Source organism: Lampris incognitus, chromosome 21 (assembly GCF_029633865.1).
Source record: "Lampris incognitus isolate fLamInc1 chromosome 21, fLamInc1.hap2, whole genome shotgun sequence".
Taxonomy (NCBI): domain Eukaryota; kingdom Metazoa; phylum Chordata; class Actinopteri; order Lampriformes; family Lampridae; genus Lampris; species Lampris incognitus.
The window spans coordinates 5,949,969-5,972,301 of record NC_079231.1 but is presented as its reverse complement, the minus strand read 5'-3'; the positions used below and the strand labels follow the sequence as shown (position 1 = coordinate 5,972,301).

Here is a 22,333-nt window from a genome sequence, read left to right as displayed (position 1 = left end):
TATCATGTACGAAACTGTGCAGGGTTCCCGGGAAATCCAGTTTAACTGAAAGTCAGTTTTGCCATCTTTGTTGAGAATCCTGTGTTTGCATGTAACGTGTTGCAGTACCAAGATCTGGTTTAGCAGCTCAATTTAGATGTGACGGTAGTGACAATGAACTTACATTTTAGTAAGACAACCACTAAGAGCAGTGAAAATGCTTAATCACTGCAAACTACAGCGCGTCACGTGTTGCCGATTAGCTTTGCCACCCTGCAAAAACGAGAGCTGACGTATTGTGTAAACGTGTTCGACGACTACTATGAAAAGAATCTCTCATCGTTCCACCATTATTACAGGATCACAGAAAGAAATAGAAGTATGCGATGTGTGTATGCATGGGCTACGAACCAGGAAAATGAATTTTGTCAGACTACAGCAAAATTCATTCCTCCCTTCTCTTTCCCCCTCCCCCCCCCTCATTCTCCTGCGCCTCCTCCTCCTCCTCCTCCTCCTCCTCCTCCTCCTCTCTCTTCCTTCATTCTCAAGCCGGATGCCAATCAACTCCGAACAACAAATTAAAAACCAAGCAGTGAAATAAAAAGCAAAAATCATGTCAGATGGGTTGGTCTGTCGATGGAAAAGGTGGCGTCGCTCATTCCTAATGGTTTGAAACTGCGGTACAGCCTGATGCTTGGAGATAAATCATGGCGGGGGTGGGGCAAGGGTGGGGGGGGTACGGGGTAAAGGGGAATAAACTCAAAGGTTACAGCATGGAGTGTTGCTGCTATGGGGGAGAGGAGGGGGGGGGCGGGTGGGTAAAGCAAGGAGGGATGGCGGGGTCAGAGGGCAGATCAGGCAAAGAACGGAAATGGGCAATCCATTGAAAGAATGAGAAAAACATGTTGTTTCTGTAAATGGTATAGGCAGTCCTCATGGTTAGTGCTATGGTACAATAAAGTGGTCTTACAAGTCTCCTCTCACTGAAAACCTTGAGAGCGTCTGTGAAACAGCTGCAATAACAAACGGGGGGGTTAAACAAGGTAAGTCATACACACGGGAAGCCAGCTCACCCCCTCCAAGTCCGCTCTCATTCATCAGCCACAAGGCACAGGAGGGGGGGGGGAACAGGTTAGCCACACAGACACACAAACTACAGTCTACACATTGTTCAGTCATCAAATTACTTTAGACATTTTCATTGCATGAGTCAGTGTGACGCCTCCTCGTATGTTTGCAATCAGGCAGATGAAATTCAAACACAATTCAGTTCGACCCCCCCCCCCTCCCCAATTTAAAAAGGGACATTCAAAAAGGGCTGCGTTATTCTAAAGTCCCCCTCCTTCTTGGCTACAGGGTGTGACGATCAGCGGTGACGTCAGCCCGCATTGTCAGGGCCATATTTGGAGCATGTGGTGCCGAGGCCAGAAATAGACTCGGGGGGGGGGGTTGTTTTGAATGGACGGGAGCTGGGTCCATGCCTGCAGTGGCAGGTTGACATCACCGGGGAGCACGCTCCCGATGCTCTGCAAGCCTGGCAACAGACAGGGCTTATACGGCTAGCCAGGCACCTGCTCTAGGGTTAGAAATGAGGCATCGTTTTAACCGTAAGCTTTGCCGAATAGTGTATGCAACTGGCAACATATTCGGGTTTTACATCTTTGTATATGAATTAGTTCACGATACCGACTCGCTGCTGAAACCGGCAGTGTACTGCTGCACATTGTTATTCATCAGCATCTAGCGCTAGCCCTGGTTTGCCCTCTCTAAATATCCATTAAGAGGTTGTCAGTGTATGTCACTACCATGCCAGACATGCACACATATGTGTGCACCTCAGCTTACCCGAAGGCAGGCCCACTGTATTGAATAATATTTTCAGCAGGTGTGTAAAATAGTGAACAGTTGCCGGTCTGTCTGCTAAGCCAGCCGTGTGCCACCACACACATCATCTGCTATCTAATGAGCACGTCTAGAAACTCAACCTGCTACAAAGGCTGAGGGCACGTTTGAGTCATAACGTGCCACGGCTATTTGTTATCTTGCTGCCGAGGGCTTTAGAACGGGGGGGGGGGGGGAAACCCTACATAAGACTTGTTGGCATAGACGGACAAATTAGCGTACAAATGAGTCAGCAGATGTGTTATTTTCAAACAGCTTGACTGTCTGACATTTCCTGAGAGCGCCCGCTCCCTTTGCATATTCTCTCGACATGGCCACATCAGTCAGAGACTCGCGTCGATCAGTTGCCGTTCGCATGCACACAGAATCTAATCGGACACACGTGATTCCCTACTAGTGGACAGAGGAGTGAGTCGTTCGATCAGGTCCTTTCCTCTTACCTCCTTGCTGCCTTCCACGTCTGAAGAGTCACTGCTGAAGTCCTCCGTGTTGAGGTTCTCAAAGTCCGACTCGCCAACAGCGATGGGCACCGTCACCGTCAGGCTGGGGTTATGAATGAACGACATGTAGTCGCACTCCTCGACGGGGTACTGCCCTGTGCTGTCCCCGCCCACACTGACCCCGACGACCAGCCCTCCTCCTGGCCGCCCATTGCCCTCCTTTAGGTACAAACCACTCGGGTCTTTAGTGATCTCCACTGTGGTGTGATTGGAGATGCAGTTTCCCTTTCCATTACTATGCAGCTCATCCAGAGGCTTGCTCTCCTCAGCCAGACCGGAGCCCTTGGCGGCCCCACTGAAGCAGAGGCTCCGGATGAACTGGCGCACCACGCTCTTGATGAAAGCAATGCCACGCTGGATCCGGCCCACCGCGATCTGGAGGTTATTCATCTCGCTGTCATCGTCGGTCGCCGCCAGGTTGTCTGCGCTGAACGAGCTCAGCAGCAGAGCCAGGAAGAGGTTCAGAACCTGGGGGGGAAGTTAACATCAAGGAGGGTAAGTAAGTTAAACTTGACTTTATCAGTCAACTGTACCAACCGAACCGACCACGTGGCTGTTTATGGTGCTTTAGTTTGCTCCATATGATCCATAACTAGCCTTGCCAGCCAAAACATAGCCTACGCAGTGGACGCTAGAGACAGTTATTTTGCTGTCTGTGTAAAGCAGAGCCACTAGCATTTAATAAGCACATTCAGTATTGCTGATGTGTGCAAAGAGAGCCCATCCAGTATGAAAAAAACTGCCTTTTTTATTTAAATTCTTTCTATAATCTTTCGTTTTTAAAGCACAACCTTAGTAAGGTCTATTGTAGCTTTGGCATTAAGCATCATAATCCACACATACGCAAATGCGATGGAAAATACAGTATAGGCAAACATGCAAACAAATATTACAGGTGAAAACGGACTACGATGGAATTTTTACAACCCCGGCTGCCACAGTGACGTCATATAACCGGACCATAAGCGTATTATTCAGTCAAATCAGTGGGGACCACATTTTACGAAGTCCGTCGTGGCTGATGCGTCACGTTTTTAGAATAATTAAGGGAACTGTTATTTTTGTGAGAGAGCCGAGTGTCGCCCCTGTTATTAATTTCACCATCAAAGCAACGGCGGACATGAATTAAAAGAGGATGTTACTCCTACCACCAGGTTTCCTATGACCATGACCATCATGAACACGATGAGGCACATGGTCGGTCCCGCCACCTCCATGCAGTCCCACATGGTCTCGATCCACTCGCCGCACAGCACCCGGAACACGATGAGGAAGGAGTGGAAGAAGTCGTGCATGTGCCAGCGGGGAAGCTGGCAATCTTCTTTAATCTTGCACACGCACTCCTTGTAGCTCTTGCCGAACAGCTGCATGCCCACCACGGCGAAGATGAAGACGATGATGGCCAGCACAAGGGTCAGGTTCCCTAACGCACCCACCGAGTTACCGATGATCTTGATCAGCATGTTCAAAGTGGGCCAGGATTTGGCCAGCTTGAAAACCCTCAGCTGAAAACCAACAAGGACATTAGGGTATCATCTTCACCCGGTCTGTAAGAGCCTGCATCACATCTGTTCACGGCCACGTTCCGAATGCAGATTTACCAAAAGTCACACGTTACTGTCACTGCTCACCGGCGGATATTTCTGTGCTAGAGTACAAAAGCTACTGGGTAGTTAGAAAATACATGCTTGCTGTCATAATGTTTGAAATAGACCTACATTTTGAGTAACAATGAGTCAAGAATTTGGTGACAACAAAAAACCAACTCCAAAACTGTAATTTCATTTTTTCAAGATCTGATGCAAATAAATCCAAAATCTATTTGGCCACACTTCATGGACTGGCCTTACCAGGACTGTTGTCACTCAGGAACAGTAAATTGTGATTGGCTGATCTGAACAAAAAAACAATAACCTACACATGGTAGAAATCCCGTCTTTCAGAAATAGCACAGTAACTCCTCCTCACCAACGTAGCAAGTGATTTCTAAGAAACTTAATTTCTCAGTGTGGCTTAGTAACATGTTGCGTTTTAACTTTGAGAGAGAGGGATAATGTAATCAATGGCTATTTAGGCGATACAGCAAAAACTGTTTCCTAATACACTCACCAATCTGAAAGACCGAAGCACAGACAAGCCTTCGACGTTGGCCAGGCCAAGCTCCATCAGACTCAGGCTGACTATGATAGCATCAAAGATGTTCCAGCCCTCTTGGAAGTAGTAGTATGGATCCATGGCAATGATCTTGAGGCACATCTCCGCTGTGAAGATGCCTGTGAACACCTGCAGAGGAACAGAAGGAGAGAACCACCTTTTGAATACTGCTGACAGATTAAGGCAGATTATGGTATAGATTATGGCATGTGCTCACACTAATTTTGAAAATATATATAGATGTTTACAGGCACACCAAAGCACATGTAACAGTTGCTGTATCAGCAACTGACGATAAAACTAAAAATAAAATTGTAAAAAAAAAAAGTCTTTCATCTGTATTTGCTCTGTTTCTCGGTCGAATATTAGATGAACGAGCGCTCACGAAGATGTTCATTTTAGCATAAATGAATGTGATTAGGCACAAATCCGTACTTCAAACTATACACATTATTCAATGACGAATATAGTATGTGGAACACCGCCGTACTGTACTGTGTGTCTTTCCAAGAGTGGCAATTATAAGTTAAATATCGTGGTTTCTAAATGGCAGTCAAAGCTTTGTTTGTTTTTGGGGTTTTTTTTATGAAACAAATCACAATTGTTTCTCACCAGGTTTCCTACAGAGAGGCCATAATTAAACTCCGGGGTCATGGGGTAGTGCTCCATGGCCATGAAGAGGGTGTTGAGGACGATGCAAATGGTGATGGCCAGATCCACAAAGGGGTCCATCACCACCATGTTGACAATCTCCTTGATCTTCAGCCATGCAGGGCAGCAGTCCCAGATCAGATAGGTGTTAGCAAACCTGTACCAGCAGGGGGGGCACTTCTGTCTTGACTCTTCCAGCTCTAGCAAATGTAACAAGAGATATCTTGATAGGATTAGAAGCTGATGACACTTCTCTCAAGTCTATCTGTCCAGCTTGTAGTTCTTTCATGGTTACCACAATTCACAAATGACAAGTGAGATAATAAATGTTTTTCTCCCCGTTACTCGTGATTGGCAATGAAAGATGAGGACTATGATACTGGAAGACCTTAAAAATGGTCTTAAAAGCATGAATATCAATCTAATATATAAAGCAATACATACATATATTTTTTAATATCTAGTCCTAAACGTGCTCTGGAAGTGCCCTGACACTGACCTTCCATGGTGTTGGTGAGGATACTGGCCACACTCAAGGCCCTTTGCCTGGCCGCCAGCTCATCTAGATAGTCCATAGACGGCTGATGGGAGCCTGAACGCCTTTTCTTTAATTCAGTGTCTGTGGTTGTGCCCTGAAAAAGAAATAAGAATAATAATGAGTTAGGGTCATTATGCATGAAGGAGTCTTTCAGACAAAGGTGTGAGAGAAATATAAATCAACTTCCATAACTCCTTGGTAACCTAGAAGTACACACAGATCTTGGCCTTCAGCTGATTCGCTAAGGAAATCTATGTACGTTTCAGATAAAGAGCAAGTGGCATGGCCTCAGCCAATGGCGTAAATATAGACAGTGCAGGCAGTGTGGTTGCGCTGGGGCCCATGGGGCGGGGCGGGGGTGGGGGGGACCGTGGAGAGGGCGGGCTCTCCAGCGGCGTGTTGGGTGGGGAATGGGCCCTTGCAAGTGTTTCAGATCGCCACCTCGGAAAACACACCAGTGTTCACAGAACTCGAGCGGCATTAAATGGTGCCGTCTGCTATATATACCCTTGAAAAGGCAAATCCATCTTTGTCTTGGTTTTCTTTTTTTAATTTCAGTAAAACAAGTCTGTCTCTAACCAAATTATATGCCTATTCTACATAAACTGTAAAAATTGCATGAACTATAAAAACTATTCAATTAAACGAATAGTTTCTTATTTTCTTTGGTATTTTTTGTCATATACAGACGGCTGCGCAGTGATGATTGCTGGGTAATCTGTATGCTGCTGTCCAATGTCAAGTCTCTGTCTGATCATGTGACGAGATGATACGATATAGGCTCGTTAAGGTGCAAAAAAGACTGACAAGCTGAGCACATCTGCAAGCTGGGCGAGCAGTCACGCCTTTCAAACGCAGAAGGGGCAGGACGGAAAAACAACAAAGGAAAATAACAGGAGGAGAAGGTAGTAACGCTAATGAAATTAGATTCCTTTGGCTTTTTTATTAACAATTGCCAGTCCACGGACGACCTCCCCCCCCACCAGCAGCAATGCAGCAGTCCAGCTGGCCTCAGTGGGGTATCAAAGACCATGGTAACGTTAGGATAGCAAGCTAGATATATCCTTAGTCCTAAATGATCACACACACAGTCTGATTGGCGGTCCATTTTCCCTATTACTATTGCATGATGAGGAAAGCACGGAGATCAGCTGGTGAACACGCCTCTGGTCTGTCGAGCCAACAGCCACAAGCAGCTGGTTAAACTGACTGCGGAAAGTTTATCGATGTCAAAAATAAACTTACCGTGAGCTATACATCTACAGTAGTTTATAGGCTAGTTATGGACTCGCCTGCTGATCAGTTTTTTAAGCTACATACCTTCCCAACAGCAGCTATAGCGATGTAAACTTTCCAGCCATAGCTGGTTAATTAGCCGTATCCACCTCATGCCAGTGGCCTCAGCATGCTTACTTGTAGGTTTCTCCGCTCGACGGTTATATGTAGAGAAACTCACAAAATCAGCACATAGTGAATATCCCGCTTGACAAACCGTCATTTTAGCACAACCTGTTGAGTACACCGCAGGCAGCTACACTAACAGCTGGATGTGGGGCTTCACAGAGGCAAGTGCCCCTGACTTTATTGAAAAAGGCCAAACTGGAGAGATGTCTTCGCGCATGCTCAATAATCCAGGTAAGGAAATCACAGAAAGTCGAATCAGCCCATCTGGACACGACGTTTATTGAGAGAAATGTCTCATCACTCATCTAAGTGACCCCTTCAGTCTGAACTGACTGCAGGTATCCCCACCTTGTAAACAACACAGTGGCATAATGACCAAAAGCAACCTCAGTTTCATCAGCAAATTGCCGTGACCGTTAACTAGAGTTACAATGGCCACGTGTACTATTCACAGAGGATCGGGGAATACTTGCAATCACAGCATTGTAAGATGGCCATCCACGTGAAGAGGGAACAACCACCCCTGACCCGGGGGGGGCCTAAGAGTCCATCTGTGGTTGCAGCTAGCAACCATCCCACCAATCCTCTATGAATAGTACACATGGCCTCCTCCAATACACGTGAAGTCGCCAGCCGCTTCTTTTTACCGGACAGTGAGGAGTTTCACTAGGGGGACGTAGCGCATGGGAGGATCAAGCTATTCCCCCCAGTCCCCCCCCCCCAACAGGCACCCAGACCAAACAGAGGAGGGCGCTAGTGCAGCGACCAGGACACATCCCCGCATCCGGCTTCCCTCCCGCAGACACAGCCAATTGTGTCTGTAGGGAGGCCCGACCAAGCCGGAGGTAACGGGGGGGGGGGGGATTCGAACAGGTGATCCCCGTGGAGGTGAGTGATGAGACGTTTGTCTCAATAAACGTTGTGTCCCGGTGAACCGATTCAACTTTCTGTGAAACGGGAGAGAGCTTCTTTTCTGACCGCTTCCTTTTTTTTTTCTCCAAAATTTCAGGATTGTTGTGAAGCACGTGAGCCCTGCAGGGAGATGTGTTGGGAGCTAGTTGATTCACCTCAGGCAGCAGGAGGCCCACAGGGGAGATTGGCATGGAGGTCCCGCCGACGAGAGACACCACGCCATTGCAGTCCACAGCACAGTGCATCTTGCCGTTGGCGGGCAGCACGATACGCGGCGGTCCGAGGCTGGCCTGGCTGACGGCGCTGCAGCGGCGGTCGAGGCGGCGAGGCACGAACAGCGAGCCGCGGCGGCTGTCGCTCTCCTCGAAGGTGCTGTGCTCGTCGTCGGCGAAGTCGTTCTCCGAACCCATGTCGCGCGCGCGCCCGCGAAAGCTGAACAGGCTGGCTCGGCTGTTCCTCCGTGGCGAGAAGAGGGAGCCTCGGATGCTGAGGAGAGACTGGGGAAGAAGATACAGAGAGAGAGATGGGGGGGGGGGGGAGATGGTATTGGAGGGAGATACGGCCTCGGATATTTTGGAAAATCATGAAGAAGAAAGAGAGAGACAAAAAGTGAGAGAGCGAGAGAGGCAAAGATAGGGAACAGGAAAAGGCCCGACGCTATTTTGCAGAGGGCCAAAATTATCTTTGGGTGGCTGTGACAAATGAATTGAAGACTGACGGTGAGAAAAATCACTTTCCGGCATGGACTGCGGAACCGGTAGGACCGGCAGGTCCTGGGCCTAACCTACTTTTGAACATCAAACGTGTAAAAACCCCAAATCCATCGGTAGCTACGTGTATCTGACAGTTCTATACGATGGGAGTTATTCCTTAGCCTCTTAATAATGTGTTGACTGTAATATCATAATGATCATAAAAGTGGCTCCGAAAGACAAGTTGGTTCAAGGTCGGTGAGAAGGGGGCGGGGTGGGGTGGCGGCATTGTGTGTGTGTGTGTGTGTGGGGGGGGGGTTGCTGATGGGCCAAACGACGCTGTAGAGTATTGACAGCTTTTAATCGAACTGCCAGGTTCTCTGTATCTTCCTCTACCAAGCGACCGCTTAGTTTACCTGGTTGGGCGAGGAGCATCTCTTCTCATAGGAGAGCCGGTTGGCATCGATGGAGAAGCGGAAGCTGGACCTCTTGATGCTGTCCTCCGACTCGGACTTGTGAAATTTGTCGCGGCCCCCCCTCTCCTCCTCCTCCTCCCTTTGTTTCCTCTTCTTCCGCCGGTTGCGTCGCTCTTTGGCACTTTTGGAGCTGAGCCTAGAAATCCCCGAGGAGGAGGACTCCGAGGCGGGGCCCCCTCTCCCGCTGTACTCCCCGCTCTCGGTGGCCGCTGCCGCAGCAACCTGCCCGCCAATCAGAACACAAACACAGTTGTCATGGCGACCGGCAATCAGCAGCCGTCTTGAAGGTCCTCACGCACGAGAGTGGAGGAGAGAAGCCTGGCAATGGAAACCGGCGGCGACGGCAGAATAAAGCACTGATTTAGCCTTGGCCAACTTCTAAAAATGGAGCGCAGTAGAAGTAGATCTGAAAATACTTGCATTTCTAAAACCCTTATTATAATTTTGATACTCTAATTTCTAATTTCACTACCTACACAATGCTAATAGAATTGTACATGTAGCACATTGAATACACTCAGTTTTATGGCTCGAGTTTGAACAACCATTCGTATGAGCTTGCATTTCAAGGAATGTACTGTGTGACAACAGGCTGACCTTACTCAAATCACTGCACGGCTCTTAACAAATGTGACATCAGAGTGTATATGGATACGAGACAGACAGACAGACAGACAGACAGACAGACAGACAGACAGACAGACAGACAGACAGAGAGATCTGTTTCTTCCCTCCTGGAATCTGACATAACTCTGCAGGCTGAAGGAAAAAAACAAAAGTCTCCGTTGCAATTTTGACATTAAGCTTGTTTCCATGGAAATTGGGTGCACTAAGCATCCTCATCAGATACTATGTGGAAATGCAGGCTGGGAACTTTTAGAGAGAGCAAGACACAGTTTAACCTGCAATTAAAAGGTTACGAGCGATGGCAATTTTCCCAATACATGATTATTCATGAGCTCATCTCCCATCGTGTAGATAAATCTTTAATTCCTCACACCTTCTCTCTTCGGCCCCCGTTGATGGATGGATAAAGTGCATTGTAATAAAAAAAAAAACATAGAAGCCATCGCCGTGCTTCACTAGTTAGTCTATTAAACTAAAAATTACTTTGACTACTCAGAGTTCAATGAAAAAGGTGATCCATGTGTATGTAGGGCTGTGTGATCTAATGATACGTATCATGGGATGGTAGAAAACGTCTATCGCTTCATATTAGGCTCGAACGTTTATCACGTTTTGTCACAAATCACAGTCTTCATGGCGATATTTGTTGCATGGACTGCATTAATAAATTACTCTCACTGCCTTTTTACTCGCAAAGTTCCTATCGCACTCACAGTCACACAACGAGTGCGGTTGTCGTCACCTCTCCACTGTTGCCCGTCTCTCCTCCGCCCTGCTGAGCTGGGTGTGTGGAGGGGCTGAGCTCCGCCCGTGGTTGAACAGAGAGGAGAGGAGAGGAGAGGGGATGAGAAGCTAACGCGGCCGTGACATGACATTTATTTGTGTTATTCGCCTAATCCGTGTGCGCTCGTTTCATTTCAACTCTGTGTGAGAGTTTCTGCTGCGTTTTGCTGTCACCTATATGGCCGCACCGCCCTCCTCCGCTCTCTGTGCTTCAGCCAGGGTGGGGCTGCTCCTCCACTTGCACACCCTGGGGTGGGGGTGGGGGATATGGACCAGAAACTATCTGTTCATTTAATCTACAGAAAATGTGCTATATGGTGATATGTATCGTTATCGGGATATGAACTGACCCGTACCAGGATGTGAGATGTTGATCATGCTGGCACAGCCCTATGCATATGCCTCATAGTTCCCGGGATACACAAAAGACTAAGGTAACAATACCAAACAATTAAACAATAATTCTGGCATGACACCCATGGAAAATAAGAGTGACTCTCAGGAGGATAAGCCTACTGAGAGGTGATTTTGCCGAGCGTGGTAGGATGAGGATTTAAAAGACAGAGGCGAAGTGGTGGTAATATGGTCACGTACAGTGTGGCGGAAATGTCCTGCGAGGAAATAAATACAAACCGGAATGGGAAGGAGAAAGGACTGCACGTTGGAAAAACACGAGGCTCTCTAATCCAGACTGTATTGCAAGACGATCAGAAACACTGAGAAATATATAGCCGATCATACGAGACCCCCTTCGACCCACACGTGACCCTGACAAAGTAGTCACTGAGTTGGGGGGTCGTTTGGCATGCGGACAGCACTGGAGCACACTCAGTCTGTTCATCAGTCACTGAAAACACCTGCCGTCCACACTTGTTAAAGAGTGTCATGTGAAACAGACCCTACATCTCCCCGGCCAAACACACAGCATGTATGTTCCTGTGATCCTCCATGCTCCGGGTTAATTTGCTGCCACCAACCCCCCCCTCCCCTTCTCCATCATCTCCATATGCTGCTATGTCTGTCTCTAGGTCCCCATCAAGGGCTCTCGCCTCTTAAGGGAATGGATCGTGGGCAGGGACGGGGCGGATGAGGTGGGCGGGTGGGGGTTGGGTTCAGTCACCCAGGACGGCGCATCCCTTGGTCGCCCCGGGCAACTCTGCTTTTGGAGGCTGCCAGCATCGAGATTCAAAGCCTCAGCGTGAACAGGGACGCCCTAGTTTCTAACGAGGGAGCTTTTGCCAAGCCATTTGCTGGCTTGACAAGCAGCCTTTTCACATGTTATAGATAGATAGACAGACAGATAGACTTTATAGAGAAAGAAAATAGGGCAGCATGACTCTGGATAAAATGGGAATGGAGATCTTTTGGCTTCGAAATGATTTCACTAGACACTAACTGACCAAACAAAATGTATATAGAAACATTCTTCTGCATAAAATGTGTGTCATAGCAATTCACAAATTTAAAATCTAAACAAAATCATTGCATAAAATGTTAAAAAATAAGTACCTAAACTGAACCGCTATTTAACCTTAACCCTAAACTCGACCACCGTAGCTGTTTGCTGTCACTAATGCAGAGTGTGGTTTGTGGTGAACAATTAAGGGAATCAGAAACCAAGCTTTTGCATAGGCACTGCACAACATCTGTGGGTGGTGTTATTTGTACGCTGCTCGTTGATGGCGTAAATCACCGGTCCTCGCGGATCATGTGGTTTCCTAGAGAATGTCTATGTCTGGTCTGCCTCTTGTGTTCACGTGTTCCTTGCTTGTGTTTGTATCTACGTCATGGCACAATGCCACTGGTCATAGCAAACTGTGGGGATGTGTGGTTTTACACACAGATCATCCAAATGCAAAAATGCTGCAGAAGTATGGCATGCGTGATTCAAACTGGGAGAAATGAACTGTGCTCACCATTTTAATACCACTGGCTGTGCAGCCCTTATAGATAGATATGGGCAGATAGAGAGTTACATAGTACGATATATGTAAATGTGTATTTGGTGTCCCACCTGAGCCTCCTCCTGCTGTCTCTTAAGCTGCTCCAGCATGGCTTGGAACTCCTCCTCCTTCTGCTGAGCCTCCTCAATGGTGGCCTGGTTCTGCTCGTCGTAGGCCATTGCCACCACAGCCAGGATCAGGTTGACCAAGTAAAAAGAGCCCAAGAAGATCACCAACACGAAGAAGATCATATAGGGCTTCCCTGCAGCACGCAGCGTCTGATGGGACGGAGGATAGATCCAAGAGAACAGGAGAGGTCAAGAGCAAGTCGGTAATCTAGGAAAATCAGGAAAAAACACTCGCCTCAAAAATGGCTGCCATTTTGTTTTACACCAGACAAGACCCAAGATGTAGGCTGTGCAAAGACGCCCCTGAGACAGTCCAGCACTTATAGGCTGGGTGTAAAATGTTAGCTGGGAAAGTGTACACTGATAGACATGAAAGTAAAATCCACACATTTTATATTATTTTATATTCCTGTTTATCCCTTAATATATTTTAGAAATAAATATATATATACATACACACACACCGTACAGTCTCAGACTGCTGGAGGAAGAAGTATCAAGGACGATCAAGTCCCTCCATGGGATGTAGCATCATCCACAGATAGAAGACGTAGCTGATATTGAGAAATCCTACCAGTGGCTAGAAAAGGCTGGACTGAAGGACAGCACAGAGGCTCTTACCATAGAAGTACAAGAACAGGCACTCAGGACCAGATCGGTTGAGGCAGAGGTCTACCACACCAGACAAGACCCAAGATGTAGGCTGTGCAAAGACGCCCCTGAGACAGTCCAGCACTTATAGGCTGGGTGTAAAATGTTAGCTGGGAAAGCGTACACTGATAGACATAACCAAGTGGCTGGGATGCTGGGACAGACTGGAAGTCCCGAATATCTGTATCTAATACAGACTGGAAGTCCCCAAGTCCAAATGGGAGACACCGCCAAAGGTGGCTGAGAATGGCAGAGCTAAGATCCTGTAGGGACTTTACATTCCAGACTGACAAGCAGGTGCTGGCTAACCAACCAGACTTTGTGGCGGTTGATAGGAACAGAAGGGAGCAGAAGTGATCGATGTAGTGATCCTGAGCGACGGCAGCATCAGGAAGAAAGCACTTAAGAAGCTAGAGAAATACCAAGGGCCAAGGGAAGAACTAGATCGGATGTGGAAGGTGAAATCCACAGTAGTCCCAGTGGTAAGAGGAGCACTAGGGGCTGTGACCCCCCAAACTGGGAGAGTGGCTCCAGCAGACTCCAGGAACAACATGCGAGGTCTCTGTCCAAAAGAGTGCGGTCCTAGGGACAGCTAAGATACTGCAAAAGGATTTCTGTTAGACTGGGAAATGATCTGATTTCACCTAGCACTACCGACTGACTGAATATACCGTGTGCTAGACCGGTAAAGTGAACTAAAATACAACTTCTGATGTTAACAGTTCACCTATGACAACACTTGCAAGGTCACATGGGACTCGAAACAACGAAAAAGGTCTCATGACTACTATAGCGGTTCAGTTCACCTGCTGGTAAAGATTCTCCCAGTAGTCTTGGGTCATGAGTCGGAACAGGGACAGGAAGGCCCAGCCGAAAGTGTCGAAGCTGGTGTAGCCGTAGTCCGGGTTGCGGCCCACTTTGATACACAAGAACCCCTCTGGACACAGCCTGTGAAAGCAGAGGCGCCACACTTTACATGAACTAACTGGTGACAGTACACCCAGTCACCCGCTGGGACTTACACCGACACTGGTCTTTACACTTGATATTGGTCTTTATACGGCGGCACACTGTTTTAGATTCAGTCTCTTTTCTTTATATCACAAAAACTGAATTAGTGACCCCCCAAAAAAAAGAGAGTAAAAGCTAAAACAGCTTGCTATAGTTCATACATTCAGTGTACTGTCAAGTTTTTTTGTCTTGTTTTTTTTGGGGGGGGGGATTTTTTCTGAGCCGCCCCGGTCGCTGCTCCACCCCCTCTGCCGATCCAGGGAGGGCTGCAGACTACCACGTGTGGCGTCGCCAGCCGCTTCTTTTCACCTGACAGTGAGGAGTTTCACCAGGGGGACGTAGCGCGTGGGAGGATCACGCTATTGCCCCCCCCCAAAACAGGTGCCCCGACCAACCAGAGGAGGCGTTAGTGCAGCGACCAGGACACGTACCCACATCCGGATTCCCACCCGCAGGTATAGCCAATTGTGTCTGTAGGGATGCTGACCAAGTCAGAGGTAACACGGGGATTCGATCCGGCGAGCCCCGTGTTGGTAGGCAACAGAATAGACCGCCACGCCACCCGGATGCCCCTTACTGTCAAGTTTTTGCTATTGGTCACTCAAACAATGCTGAAAACAGCACTGTTGGCGTATGATAAATGCCAAGCACACTATAGATGTGGAGCACGTCATGAACCTGCTTCGACCGCATTTACTCACAAACCGACGTTTAGTCTCGTGTCTAGCGGTACCATCGACCCAGATTTTATATATATATACTTTTTTCTGTCTTTAGTCAGCTTGCTTTTCTGGGTTGTTGGTCAGCTAAAAACACGGTTCAGATGAGATACCTGTAGCTCTGTTGAACTGGTGCAAACGCGTCTATTTCACAATGTCCGCGACAAGCAGCCAGTCGGCGTATGATGTAAATAACATGCAATGTTAGCTACTCAGCCGAAATGATCTCTTTAATGATGAACAGACTAAATAAGCCGGAATCTGCCAGTTGCACTTCAGCGACACAATACATCCAAATGAATCACATGACATATCATGCTCATAACGCCCATAGTTGACCGGCTGCTGGAAGTCCTAGCAATGCCCCAGTGCCGTGGGCGAGTTCAGACATTAACTGCCCATGCTTGGCTTTCTGATGCAGCTAATAGCCCATATAAATTATACATGCCAAGTCTTACCCAGCGCCACTGCCGTTGCCACAGAGCAGAGCATCCCTGCGGTTAGGAAGGTAGTAGTAATTATCTGGAGGAGAGCAGACAGAGAGAGAGAGAGAGCGGTTCAGAATCAAAGCAGGGAAGACTGGGAGATGATGGACAGATAGGACGTGTAGCCCGTGAGTTATACAGTTGTATTTTTTTTGGGAAGCTAGTTGCTGCATCAGAATTCAGCGGGGATCTGGTTGTTTTCGAAGAAGATGCGGCCTGCTGGGTAGGAGGTTAGCGAGCGGTGTACAGTACGACTGCACGATGGCTCTGGACAGGAAATAAGACGTCCGTGAGATTTTTTGGACTTCTCGTCTGCTACGGCTTTGTGGACGAAGCTCGCAGGGCGGCGACCCGGGCGCCCCGCCGCATCGCTGTTTACAGAAAGCCGCGGACATGAGTCCTCCTCTCTGTGATTTACGACGAGAGCTCATGTTACTTAGGAGGAAACCCACGGCAGCAGGTGCCTACGCGTGACCACGCTATGACAAAAAATAAGAGCGAGCGACGATTAGTTCGTGTTAGAAGTACAGCTCAACGATCTGACTTTGTGACAGCTGGCATCAAGGGGCAACGCCGTACAGCGTCTATTTTTGCGTCAGAATTGTCTCTCTTTTTCTCTCACTTTATCTACAAAATCACCCCCTCCCCCCACCCCCCCCCACACACACACACATTACGTTCTTCTCTCTGAATCAGTTTGTCATGTAGCTGGTGCATATTTCCTCGATGCCCCATCAGCGGTCAGTGACTCACCCCTCCCCAGTACTCCGAGTTGCTCATGCCACACGGATGAGTTATGGGCGAGTGATAGAGGGTGGCGGGGGTGGCGCTGCGGTGCGGGGTTGATAGCGGAGAGTATTGTTGCGGCGATTATCCGCCACATTTGCCTCACTCTCCCACCGGCCCTTGTTAGGAGAGTGTGGACCCTGCTCCCGGCCACTGCTGTCACTCTTCATAATAGCAGCAGGGCAGTGTGCCGATCTCCTCCTCCGACACTGTCAACCGCCACCCCTCACCCATCTCTGCATATAAAGTAGCCTGTATGCGACTTGGCCAGTCTGGGGAGGACACTAAATTGACCCGCATTAACCCCTGGGCGCCTGGTGGACATGACAGAACCGGGCAGCTTCGCTCTGCGCCACTTCACTGGGCTTACGCTCATCGCTGATGTGCTCCGTCCAGTTGAAGTTGTCCTCTGTCGCATTTGGCGAGAAGACGGTGGCGTTGGCGTCCAGCACGGTGGCGTTGAACAGCGATCGGTCTTCAGCGGCCGTGATGTTGTTGCTGCCGGTGTCGTTTAAGGGCACGGGCATCCGCACACACTTCTGCCTCAGGTTGCCCATGAAGAGCTGCAAGCCGATGAGGGCAAAAACGCTGAGGCAGAAGACAGTGAGGATCATCACGTCAGACAGCTTCTTCACCGACTGAATCAGAGCCCCCACAATGGTCTTCAGGCCTGGGTGAGAGAAAAGGCGGGAGAGGGCAGACTGATTACCGCCTGCTGCGGAGTCCCACAGGTGTGTATGGAGAAATGCAAGGAAAAGCTGCTAGCGAGAGCTCCGGTAGCAAGCAGCCAAGCAGATCTGGGCTAACGCGTGGCTAGCTGTCTGTCATACAGGAACAGAGCCGGCACAGATCACCGCTCGTCATAAATAAAACATTACAGAGTCCTAATCCTGACTGCTGCTATCCTATGATTATTACATGACCTTCGTCAAACTGACAGTAAGGCATCCTACATGTTCATTATTGTCTCTGGTTCGCGAAACTAAATCAGAATTAATTTCATACACTTACTCGCAGTATTGTCATGTGCTGTGTTGCTTTGTGATGGGAGATTTAATTAGCACAGTTATTTGATGAGGTATAACAGCTAAAAAAAAATACCAGTAGTAAATGTTACACAGAGTTAAGTAGGCTTAAGTGAAGACCCCTTTTCCGTATCAAGCCAATGGAAATATTCATGGATGGTCTGCAAACGTTTGTCTTTTTTGTGAAGCGTTGGTGTTTGCAATGCTATTAAACAATCTGCCAAATCAGCATGTCACAAGGACTCCACGACACAAAACTTAACACGACATGCACGGGAGAAAATAAGGGAGGAACTCTATACCGCACGCGTGCTTGCCAACAGAAAATCGGCTTTTGCGATGTCTCATGCAAAATTGACAAAAAAAATAAATAATGCAAATAAGTCTACTTGTAAAAAAAAATTTAAAAAAACCCAAGGCAAGAATAGATCTCATCCAAAGAGAATCCTGTCTGAAAGAATGCATCTAAAAGCTAAGAATCCCATCAATCTCTGCAGATTGGAGCCAGATTCCAGCTTTTACTGGCCTCGGGACAAAGGCGGCATGAGAGGGGAGAGAGAGTTAGCGACGAGCGCTGTCACACTTAGCTACAGTGAGATGAGCTGAGAGATGGTTGCCTGGATGTTAGCCAAACACCAGCTGCTAGCTGTGAGCACCTAATTAGCCCTCCGACCTCAAAGGCCTCGATGGGCTTTCTCACCTGGGATGACCGATATAGTTTTCAAGGCTCGCAGAACCCTGAAGGTTCGCAGGGCTGAGACATTGCCCAGGTCCACAAACTCTGTGACATATCTGTAAGGGAAGGGGTGGGGGTGGAAGTAGGATGGGGAGGACGTTTTGGGGGGGAGAATAAGGGCAGGGATTCACGCACGCACACAACACGCACACGCCCCCACGACAAGACCGGGGGAGGGTGGTGGGTGGTGGGGGGGGGGGGGGGAGACGACAGACAGTCACACGGAGAGGACAGGAGTGCCTTACCTGGTATTACTGAGATAGTTTTCAAAGCTCGCAATACTCTGAACGTGCGCAGAGCTGAAACATTGCCTAGGTTTACAAACTCTGTTATATACCTGCAGGATCAAATGCACAGTTACTACACAGTATCGCACCGGCATGGAGGCTGTGTGTCCACCGCAGACCCCGTATCAACGCACAACCCCGTACTTGCGCGCCGTCCTTCGTGAAAAGTGCGAGTACGCCGCCGCCGCCGCCGCCTTTCGGTGTTAAAAAAGAAAAAAAAAAACTCAACGGTCCCTTCTGGTTTCCCCGATCAATGAAGACGAAGGAGGGGTGAGACCGCAGAGGAAGAAGGGAAAATAACTGCAAATGGATCGATAGTTTTGATAACGGACAACCCCCCCCCCCTGTTTATTTGAGATTTTGCTATGTTTCTCGCCACCTAAATGAGCAGAGAGAGCGCCTGCTTTTCCCACGGCGCCGTTCAAGGCGCCGGTCTCGAGCGCCAGCGACGCTTCCCTGAAGGGGGCCTCCAGTGGACACACAGCCTAACTCGCACACGTGCACACAAGAAGCAAACGCAGACCTACAACAGGAGGCCTTTCTCTAAGGTGCGCTAGCACATCATATTAATAAATCTTGCAGGTTTAAACATTTCTCACAAAGCAACGTTGCATCTCTGTTAGACTATTCAACAGTGATTATTATTACATGTTGCCAATGGCTACAGGACCACAACGAAAGTTAAGGTCTGAAAATGTGCTAATGGCAAGACGTACCCATACCGTGTACAGTGTCCCCTAATGCTGGGGGATCTGTTTTGCAAAGTCACAAAACAAAAAGCCGAAGCCAGTCGGGCGTGACTGTGGGGGGCTGCCGTCCGTTACAAGAGATTATGGAGGCAGAGTGGCCACTTCTGGCCGTCCCCCGGTAAAGGGGGGGATTCAGAGGACTCTAAAAGTCTGTGGATTATCATGATCTCACTCGCCGGGAGAATCCTTGTTTCTGTGTGCCTTCTCATTCAGCGGGGCTTAACAGGCTACCGGGCTAATCAGCGACTGAAGCAGCCGGCGCTCGAATCTGCGCCAGATCATATTAAGATGACGCTAATGCTGGCTGTCACACTACTTACGCCATGACGATAACGCTGAAATCCAGCCAGTTCCACGGGTCCCTGAGGAACGTGAACTTCCCCACGCAGAAGCCCCTGGCTAGGATCTTGATCAGGGACTCGAAGGTGTAGATCCCAGTGAATGTGTACCTAAGAGGTAGGTCGAGAAAAAACAGGGGGGGGGGGGCAGAGAAGGTTGGTTGGGTAAAGGAAAAGACAGAGAGAGGGGGGGGGGGAGGGGTAATTCCTGTTTAACAGCTAGTCACTTTACTGCTGTTCTACCTATAATGATGAGCGATGGGGCGACAAAGGGCACCGAAAGCAAACACAAGAGAATTAGACAGACAGAGCCTACGGCGGGTGAGGTACAGCCCTGATTTGCAGGGTACCCCTCCTTTAGTGGACTGATCGGCCATGTCATGTCAACTGTTGAAAGGGTTTTACTTTGGCATTTTATCCAAATTGTTCAGAGAGTGATTTAATTGACGATCAGTCAGTCTCTTCGAGTAAGGAATTCAGCGTGGCCGTTGGTGCTATATTCACACATATATAGGTAAGGATGGGTCGGCTTCGACGGACTCTTTATCAGCACCTCCCATTCAATGACTGCATGCATTTGCAGGGTGACAGATACTCTCAGGGGGTAAGAAAAGCAGTTTTACAGATTTACTTCTTAAACAGAGCATTTGATCGGACCGTAAAACGGGGTTGACCAACGGTAAAGCTGGAAGCTCTCTCCGGCAGACAGCACGCCCCGCTTACCGACTGGTCGGTCTGAAAATGGATCAAACAGGGCACACGACGAAGTGTTGAAGGAAAACAGGAACAGGATGGAGACTTACTCTACATTCTTGGCCCAGTCGGGAGGACTGCTGAGGGTCATGAAAGCACAGTTGGTCAGGATGGTGAACATGATCAACATGCTAAACATCGTGAACGCAAAGCTCAAGGTCAAGGAGGATAACCAAGCACTGGACACTGCAGAGCACATTCACCTGATCCGGTTTCTCCTTCCTCATCTGGTTTACCCTAACTGAGAGATGTCTTCATTTTTTCTCATCTAATTCCAATCGTTATTCTAATGTCCATCCATCCGTTATCCAAACCGCTTATGCTGCTCTCAGGGTCGTGGGATGCTGGAGCCTATCCCAGGAGTCATTGGGCGGCAGGCGGGGAGACGCCCTGGACAGGCCGCCGGGCCATCTCAGGGCCGACACACACACACACACACACACACACACACACACACACACACACACACACACCTCGGGACAATTTAGTATGGCCGATTCACCTGACCTAACCACTGTGCCACCGTACTGCATCATTCTAGTAGCAGTGTGCACGATAACCCCCATTGAGGCTATTTGAGCGTTAAGATATGAAAACAAGACAATGTTGTAACATCACACAATCAGTCTACACTGACTAAATAACACATCTACACTACTGTAGCTGCAGGTGTGAGAGAGAAACTAACTAAACGTGTCCTTCTTAAAGCACCGTTCTGGCTAATGAGGAGATTGAGTTTCACATGATGGGACCAACCAAGTTCGGTTGAATAGAGGAACAAAACCGCAGCCACCCTTACCTACAAAACATATAGGGAAGCACTGGTTTGATCACCGATGGATGATTCCTCACATGCATTGTACACTGTACACACCGTCTGCCACATTATAAGAAAGATTTTACCAAAGCTCACATATTTTGACACATGAAATAAAATTAAAAAAAACATTTAGTTTTCATAATCAAGCCATTTAACACACAAATATCTTCACATCAGACAAACGACGGCAGTGGTAAACTCTGAAAGGATATGAATGGACTAAAATTCTAATGGATATCCTCCGCAGGGGGTTGAAGGGGCTTAAGATGTACAAGGCAGGAGTGGCGTTGAAACGGAAGATTGCCTTCCCACGGTTTAATACTAGGAAGGTCTGAAAGAGAAACAACGAGACATAAGAGGTGAGTTTTCCCCCATAAAACACTGCTCTTCCAATCATGTGCCACCAAGAGCGGGGCCGTTCACGTGCAGGGCTCGCGCAACACCCGCTGATTTTACGAAACGCCTCCCCGCCTTCTCCGCGCTACTGAGACCAACCGGTTTAGCGTTCGGCCGGAACGGAAAACCTGCGGGTCCACGGATCTGAGCTGCACACGACCGGAAACCCCACAGTATGAGCGCATGCACGGAGAACATATATCTCTGATATGTATTCAAAACAGAACAGGCTATAGAGTCTCCCTGATGTCATCTTAGCGAGCCTGGCCGGAGGACTGGCTGAGCGACAGCTGGAACGAAGGCAGCCTGCAGCGCCGCGCAAGGGCTGTGCCACGCTTGTTCACATCCCCAATATCTCATGAACGCAACCGCCAAAGACAGCCGAAGCGCTCAGATGGAAACGCCTGTGTGTGCTTGGTTGTATGCGTGCGTCCCTGTTCGGCCTCTGCAGAGGGTCTGCTGTGGTGACAGTAATGGAGCCTGATGAGGACAGCTGGGCCAGGGCAGCCTGGGCACCTCTGCAGGCCAATGTTTGCGAGGCGTTTACTCAACCTGACACGTTTGTGCTAAAAGCGCTTTCACTCCCCGCTCATCGCGAAACGCCGACCGTGGAAACGGACGCTTTGCTTTGACCCGCAGCTGGATGAATTTCCCTCCCGGCGCCGTTCCGTTCGGTGCCGTATGGACCGTAAGAGGCCGTGGGTTCAACGTATTTCCTGTACTCACGTCTGCGGCTCGCAGACCGGAGCGGCGGACACACGAGTCACTTATGGTCAAATGTCACGGACGTCCTCTCTGACTCCGGGCGGGGAGAAACAGATGCCAGATGCAGAAGATACCAAAAATAGCCGCAGGACGAACGCCTTTGAAATATAAAAAGGGCAACGA

The 22,333-nt window shown here is 48.7% G+C and overlaps 1 protein-coding gene across 7 annotated transcripts in view; it reads right to left on the bottom strand.

The window, feature by feature from the left end:
• scn1lab (sodium channel, voltage-gated, type I like, alpha b) overlaps window positions 1-22,333 on the bottom strand; it is a 40,268-nt gene that overhangs the window by 16,329 nt on the left and 1,606 nt on the right. Inside the window, exons 2-16 of one of the 7 annotated variants that reach the window (XM_056300974.1) lie at window positions 21,262-21,380; window positions 20,280-20,369; window positions 19,459-19,587; window positions 18,067-18,158; window positions 16,712-17,011; window positions 15,529-15,592; window positions 14,147-14,288; window positions 12,633-12,839; window positions 9,149-9,430; window positions 8,154-8,537; window positions 5,686-5,818; window positions 5,148-5,386; window positions 4,491-4,664; window positions 3,530-3,886; window positions 2,322-2,849 (exon numbers count right to left, since the gene is read on the bottom strand). In XM_056300974.1, coding sequence (XP_056156949.1) covers window positions 2,322-2,849; window positions 3,530-3,886; window positions 4,491-4,664; window positions 5,148-5,386; window positions 5,686-5,818; window positions 8,154-8,537; window positions 9,149-9,430; window positions 12,633-12,839; window positions 14,147-14,288; window positions 15,529-15,592; window positions 16,712-17,011; window positions 18,067-18,158; window positions 19,459-19,587; window positions 20,280-20,369; window positions 21,262-21,380 — 3,240 coding nt within the window. Of the gene's footprint in view, window positions 1-2,321; window positions 2,850-3,529; window positions 3,887-4,490; window positions 4,665-5,147; window positions 5,387-5,685; window positions 5,819-8,153; window positions 8,538-9,148; window positions 9,431-12,632; window positions 12,840-14,146; window positions 14,289-15,528; window positions 15,593-16,711; window positions 17,012-18,066; window positions 18,159-18,347; window positions 18,440-19,458; window positions 19,588-20,279; window positions 20,370-21,261; window positions 21,381-22,333 lie in introns of all 7 variants that reach the window. The other 6 variants (XM_056300968.1, XM_056300973.1, XM_056300971.1 and 3 more) reach the window with 6 other exon arrangements.